This window comes from Amaranthus tricolor, chromosome 2 (genome assembly GCF_026212465.1).
Source record: "Amaranthus tricolor cultivar Red isolate AtriRed21 chromosome 2, ASM2621246v1, whole genome shotgun sequence".
Lineage (NCBI taxonomy): Eukaryota > Viridiplantae > Streptophyta > Magnoliopsida > Caryophyllales > Amaranthaceae > Amaranthus > Amaranthus tricolor.
The window spans coordinates 38,162,690-38,170,023 of record NC_080048.1 but is presented as its reverse complement, the minus strand read 5'-3'; the positions used below and the strand labels follow the sequence as shown (position 1 = coordinate 38,170,023).

Below are 7,334 nucleotides of genomic sequence, written 5' to 3'. Positions count from 1 at the left end.
ATCATCATCCTACCCAGTGTATCCTGCTTATAGAAAAATTATAGACAAGATCTGGGGAGAAAAGGACGGCGGCAACTTATACTCATAAAGGAGAATGCGGCCAAAGGAGTCACTCAAGAAAATAAAAAGACGTAACTATACAGGAAAGATGAATAAAAAACCTATAAATAAAATAAATAAGAAGAAACAATTACAAAAAAGAAAACAAAAAAACTAATGATAAAGAAACGAGAGAAGCAGGGAGACAAGAACACCGAAAGATAATCTAAAAGCACACCGATAGTTAAAAGAAAATGTATATTACTAATGTAAAAGTAATATTTAATTAAAGGGAAAAGATAAAAGAAAAAACATTATAATTCTAAGTAGCGTTGATAAAAATCATAATTCTCAATATAATATCAAAGATATATAATCCTGTAAGATCGATATAAATTCAATTCATTTCAATTAAAACCATTTAACAACCGTCCTTAAGTTTTGTTATTGTACAAAACCCAAACATATTTATAAGTGAACTAGATTTGAAAAAATAAAATTTTTTGAGTTTTTTGAGAACTTAATCTTTTTTAGCTCCATTTAAGGGATAAATCTGCATTAATTTTCTCTTTTGTAATTTTTTAATTTTTATTGTATGGATGACAAAACGACGTAGTACTGAGGCGCTCCTATTTGGGTAGTAGCCGTTACAAATCTGTCAACGTAGAAAATATAGGGAATTACACTTCCTTGCTTCGTCTCTAGACTCCGACATTCGAAAATCCGACCGTTGAAGAAATCCGACCGTTGAAAAATCCCTCTCTTTCTCTTCTTCCCCTCCAAACACACCCCATTTTTTCACTCATCCCGATTCCCAAATCTCTCTCTATCCTGATTATTCTTACTGTCGCAAATCTTCTTCCCCTTCCCTCTCCCCCTTAACAATCAAGGAACTAAAATGGAAGATTTAAGTGCAACTGTAATTGATGAGATTTATGAATTCTCTGCTCCAAAATTTTTCGATTTCATTAATGGTGAATCTGATCAAGAGAAGCGTAATGCTGAACTGTGGTTTGAAACCGCTCTTAGTCACGCCCCTTCACGTACGTTTCTTGACTTTCAATTCTTGGTTTTACGATTTAGGGTTTTATCAACACTTGATTTAACATGATTGAATCCTGATGCTGATTTAATTTGATCAGTATCTGGTGTGTGATTAACTATACAAGTATTTGAGGATTAGTGTCAGAAAAATTGTGTTTACTTCATTATTTTCGATGTTTTTGGTGGAATTTGAATATGATCACTCTTCTTATTGAATGAATTGCAGCTTTTATGCTCAGAATTAGGGCTGCTAGATCTGTTCAACTTAGTAGCATCTGTGATTTTGGTGATGATACTCAGGAGACAACGAAGGTGAACCGAATATCTGATTTCTATTATTTGATAATACTGTATTGCATGAATTGAATTGCTTGCGAGATGATTAAACTTAGAATTGAGCGGATTTTGATTTGATGTATACTAATCTAATAGGCACCTGAATTACTTGAGCCAACAAAGGAATTATCATCAAAGCCAGAACAGACTTCTTTTAGGTGAGCATGTAAATGCTATTACACATTTGTTTACCATGAGGTATTAAATTAAGGATTCATAAAGTATTAAGCTTCAATTTTGTATGATCAGGCACCAAAACATCGAAGTATCCACTGAACAGGAAGAGAATTCGAACCCGAATTTGATCAACGCGAAAACCGCTAATGAGGAATCTATTGATGAGCGAAGTAATGAAGCAGCATCATGTGATAAAACTTGCAGAAACAAAAGGTTATTCTGCCGGCTCGGTTTCTTCTTTGGGCTGTTTTTGTGTTGAATTGTTCTAGTTGTCTCATAAAATTTTGTTTTTGTGTTGATTTCAGTACTGTGAAAGAAGCTGCCCCTGATGTGAAAATTGAACAGGAAATTCAGGAAAAATCTGTTGCGAGTCGTCCTTCACAAGGTTGGTATTCTAGTGTAAATTCATCAGTTTAGCATTTTCTTTACAATTGTGCTTATTGCTTATATAAGCAGATGTGTGCACGCCTAAACCGCTAACGGTTGCACGTAAAGGAGGACGAACAACCACCGAATCAAAGAGGCAGCAGACAGCCAAAAAGATTGCTAGTGCGTTAATGAATCCATCAGCATTGAAGTCAAAAATCCAATCACATACAGGAAGTGCTAAACCTGCTGGCGTGAGGAGGTATAAAATTTAATTTCATGTTCAAAGGGTGTTTGGTTTGAAGGGAAAAGCAATTTGATCAACAAAAAATGCAAATGATTATGAACTTTCTTTTGTTTGATTGATAGAAAAATTATTAAGTCAAAAAGGGTTAGTTTACTTCCAATATTGGAGATGTACTAGGGAATGCAAAACTATTGCTCTGGTTTCCATTTAAATCTTGTTGAACCATTGAAAAATGAAATCTTTATATGCTCTTTACTCCTTGGATGATGGTTTTCTTGATCAATTATGCACTTCTAATAATTTCTTCATGTTTCAGTAACAGAAAGACTTGCAACTTAAGCAGTGCTACTGGGACTCCTAACTTGGTTCAGGAAAACCAAGCCATTAAGAGGCAGAAGCTAGAAGATGGAAAAACTAGGCAGGTTAGTGTTTTTTCCCTGCAAATTTCATGATTTTCTTTGAGCTCCACTTTAATTGAAATGTAATGTATTGTTCTTGCAATATAGATTCTCAGCATCAAACCTCCAAATTATCTGCACAAAACTAGACCGGGTGTCGCCACGAGCTCATCCAACGTATGCGCTTTGACAACTAAAACTGCCAAAGAAGATAGAAAAGTAATTTGCCTCATCATATTAGTTACAGTTTCTCGAATCGATGCTGTAAGACTAAAACTAATACACATTTCTGGTATGAACAGATTTATGTTAGGGATCCACCAGTGCAACCAGTGCCTTTCGTTTCGACGGCAGAGTTCTTGAAGAAATTTCAATCAAGCACAAGAAACTTGTCACTGCCTAACAGCTCACTGTCACAAGTAAATAGTAGCACCTTAATGCTGGTTATTCCTTTTTTCTTATCGCTGGTAAGGCGGGAGAATTCCTTCAGGCAAGGGGAAGGGGACCTTCCTCAACCCTGTGGGCTGTGAGTGGTCAGAATTGAACCCTTGCACAAGGGTGAAAGGCAAAGCCATGATTGTTGCCGATTATACATTTCTGAAAGATTTTCTTGCCCCTTAGACAAGTGGCCATATCCTTTGATCATCTTGGCTTTAAGCATGGTGGCTGACTATGTTTTTCTATGCAGGGAAAGCCTAGACTGCAATTGACAAGACCCAAAGAACCTGAGTTTGTTACTTCACAAAGGGTTCGTTTGGTAAAAGTGAAGAGCTCAGATGAGCTTGAGCAAGAAATGATGGCTAAGATGCCAAAATTTAAGGCACGTCCATTGAACAAAAAGGTATTAGGGATCATGGTGGTTTGTTTCTTTAGTATTTTTAACTTCTTATCAACATTTAATTGAGTTGAGTTGGGATCCTCCTTTGTTTCAGATTCTTGAAGCTCCTTCTCTACCTCCACTGCCCAAGAGTCTTCCTCCAAAGCCAGAATTCCAGGTAGATATCTTATCATCAGTTTATGTTTCTAGTTTTTGGTAACTTTTATTGCATTCATAGAGCTTATTTGCAAAGTTCTAATCCTTGAAGGAATTCCATTTGGAGACAATGGAAAGAGCAAATAAGAATGCAGATTCATCCTCGGTGATTTCGACCAATTCTGCACATCAGGTTTAGAGTCTGTTCTTAGTTCGCTGATCCAAATATATTATGCTTATGCTTTACATGATTTTCCACTTTACTATGATAGAAATCTCAGTGGAAACCTAATCGTTTAACTGAACCAAAAACACCGGTGCTGCAAACATCCTTACGAGCACGTCCAACTAAGGTAAGAAGTTCACTGGAAATTGAGCAGGAAGAGCTGGAAAAGATACCGAAATTTAAGGCTCGACCTTTGAATAAAAAGGTAAGACATCTATGAGTCTTGTTTTAGCTCTTGATGCCTGGGGGATAGCAGCTTCTGACCAAAAACTTATGAATACAGATATTTGAAAGTAAGGGAGAAATGGGGATGTTTTGCAACATCAAGAAACAAGTAACTGTACCCCAAGAATTTCATTTTGCAATTGATGAAAGGATTCCCCCACCTTCATCTGTTGCAGACCTATTTGACAAGGTACCATTGATGAGATCCGCTGTTTCTCTTGTAAATTTTTAAATGCTTTTTCTATTGTCAACAACTGATAATTTTTTATTCATTTCAGCTTTCATTAAATTCTGAGTCAAATCACGATAACATCATCTTGAGAATTACGAGGCCAAATCCATTCCATCTTTATACAGAGGTATTTGAGTTTTTCCATGGTATTTTGGATTCATAATTCACATTGCATGCTTTTTACCTTACAGAATTTGCTCTCATATATATCCAGGAAAGAGGGACAGAGAAAGAAAGAAGGTTTATCACCGAAGTTGTGCATAAACAGATAGAGGAGGAGAAAGCCAGAGTTCCCAAGGCTACCCCCTATCCTTACACCACTGATTTCCCTGTGGTATGCTTTATTATACAGTCCCCTTACGACCCGTTTGGTTAACGGTACTAATTGGTAGTAATGGGAATGATTTGTAGTGTAAATTTTCATGATATATATCATGTCATTCCCATGGCAATGAAAGTTTGATTATAAATATTTTTTTATTTGTAATTTTCCATTATCACCTAATAATGCATGTTTATCAGAATATGTAAAAGATTGTAGCCGCACTTAAAAGCCGAGTACTCTACCATTGAGTTTGCAACCCGAAAAAGAGATATGTTATGTAGATACAATCGAGATAAAAATAATTGGAATCAAAGCGTTGATTTAGCAAGAAATCGAAACAAAAGTTGCTAATTGAGTCAGAACTTAAAACCAACCAGATCCGATGACAATACAAAAATTTTTTAGAGAAAATACATTTTTAAAACGAATATTCTCCATTTTTTGGATACAAATTATATATCGCAAAAAATTCAACCTATTTATTGGGCGGAAGAATGTTAATGCATGACCATATGACCATTTAATTTTTTAAGGGATATTCGTACCAAATTACAATAACTTTTCATCATCATTCCCATCATTTAGTACTGATTACCAAATACGGGTCGTTAAAATACTTCCGACTTCCTTTCAAATGTTTCCACAGTGTCTTATTTGTGCCGGTATTGCAGATTCCGCCTAAGCCAGATCCTAAAGAGTGCACTCAGCCCGAACCTTTCCAGCTCGAGAGTCTAATCAGGCATGAGAACGAAATGAGGAGAGAAATGGAGGAAAGACTTAAAAAGGAAAGGGAAGAAGCTCAAATGAGGATCTTCAAGGCGCAGCCAGTTTTGAAAGAGTATGCTTCGAACTTCATAACAAATTGATCTCCAATGAAGATTTCTCGCTGATTTCTAACAGCGAAAATTCACTGTTTTCTTGATAATTTTCAGGGATCCAATTCCTCTTCCTCAGAAAGAACGTAAACCCCTTACGGATGTTCAGGAATTTAACCTTCATTTAGAGCACCGTGCAGTTGACAGAGCGGAATTTGATAAGAAAATTAAGGAAAAAGAAGTGATGTACAAAAGATACAGAGAAGAGGCCGAAGCTGAAAAACAGGTGCATACATTTTCCATTGAAGCTGCATATCATTTTTCTGTTTAGGCTTCTAACCGATGACACGTTTATATGTTTCAGATGGAAGAAGAGAAGGCCTTAAAGCAACTACGGAGGACTTTGGTGCCCCATGCTCGACCAGTGCCCAAGTTCGCCAACCCATTTGTACCACAAAAGTATAACACCCCATTAGACCAATTTTAGTCATTTTTTAGGAATAATTTGCGAATTATAGTGAGTTATGTGAATTACAGTATCAATATTTATTTTTTTGAATTACAGCCACTTAACCTAAAATTCCGACCACCAAAATGGTCGGAATTCTGTATTTTGGCCTGATCTGCAAATTTTGATACTTTAGTGGCTGTAATTCGTAAATTTATTCCATTTTTTAGGCATTAATTTGCATTATGTTAGCTGACAATACTTGCGGTTGCTCTGCAGGTCTTGCAAGGGTCCAACAAATCCAAAATCCCCAAAACTGCGAGTTCTTCAAAGGAAAGAAAGAAAGGTATCGGCAGGTTCCGAGATTAAGTCTGCTCAATCTGCAGCAGCTGCACAAATGAGATGATCAAGTGTAGACGGTGTCGTGTTCAACAACTCTGTGAACCCTTTAGGGGGCTTTGTGTAATGGAATCAACAAGATTACATTCTCTAATTCTTTATACATATTGTAATTGTTATTGTAGTATTGTAAAGGTAGTGAACATGAAGATTTGTGCAACAATGTAAGCATCATATGGATTTTTTTGTATTCTGAGAGCTTTTACGCTTTTTGTCGTTGCATCTCTGCATCGTTTTTGCTCTTAAAAATCGTTTCTGCTCTATTGTCATTTAAGTTAAAACATAGTCATATGAGATCTTGTTTGAATTGTCTCGACCTAAAATGATTTCCATAATTTTTTAATATATAGAGATAATAACAATTGAAAACAAATAAAATTGTGCATTTAGGGAAGAGAAAGTCAAATAGTGCAAAATTTAAATAACAAAGTGTAGTAGTTGTTAAGGGCAAAATTTGAGCTAATACTATGTTGTTACACCTAATAAATAAATTACCCCTTGTAATTAGAATATAATTTAACTTGCCTTATGCAAAAAGTCAATTTTCAATTGAAACTATTTAATTTTAAATTTTAATTTGCAATTTTCATTTTTCTTATGCACTCTCGATGCCATTGATTATCGCATTTACTGATTGTACGTTATAGGTCACATGAACTAACGAATATATAGAATCAAAGCTTTAATTCCAATAATATGAGATCGATTACATAAACAGAAACAAATTCCAAAAATAAGAAATCGGTTACATGAACTAAAATAAATCAACGTGAGATTCGTTAAATAAAAAACATAAATGAAAACAAATTTTTCATAAAAATTAGAATAAAAAAGTTTGAGAAAACAATTATATTCTCATTCATCTATTATTATTATTATTATTATTATTATTATTATTATTGTTATTATCCTAAAAGGAGCAATTAAATAACTAGTATAAAATTGTAACTAAATATTTTAGCCTATTGAGTTGTGAGTTGTGAGTTGTGACAAAGAGAACAAATCTCACCCGCTTCAGAAATGATTAACAGCTATTTCCTCTTTGCGTGTAGGAGATTGTTTGGTTTTAACCTCTGAGTTTTAA

The 7,334-nt window shown here is 35.0% G+C and overlaps 1 protein-coding gene across 1 annotated transcript; it reads left to right on the top strand.

Annotated features, from left to right (window-relative positions):
- Positions 1 to 753: 753 nt before the first annotated feature.
- LOC130806838 (protein TPX2) lies at positions 754 to 6,558 on the top strand. Its single transcript, XM_057672057.1, has 20 exons — positions 754 to 1,082; positions 1,310 to 1,395; positions 1,516 to 1,577; positions 1,669 to 1,809; positions 1,902 to 1,981; positions 2,053 to 2,224; positions 2,526 to 2,631; positions 2,716 to 2,826; positions 2,910 to 3,026; positions 3,296 to 3,448; positions 3,540 to 3,602; positions 3,693 to 3,773; positions 3,853 to 4,011; positions 4,090 to 4,221; positions 4,310 to 4,390; positions 4,478 to 4,597; positions 5,260 to 5,426; positions 5,521 to 5,689; positions 5,768 to 5,862; positions 6,131 to 6,558. Exons 1-20 carry the CDS (start codon positions 938 to 940, stop codon positions 6,255 to 6,257), a joined length of 2,367 nt encoding a protein of 788 aa, XP_057528040.1. The 5' UTR covers positions 754 to 937; the 3' UTR covers positions 6,258 to 6,558.
- Positions 6,559 to 7,334: the final 776 nt, after the last annotated feature.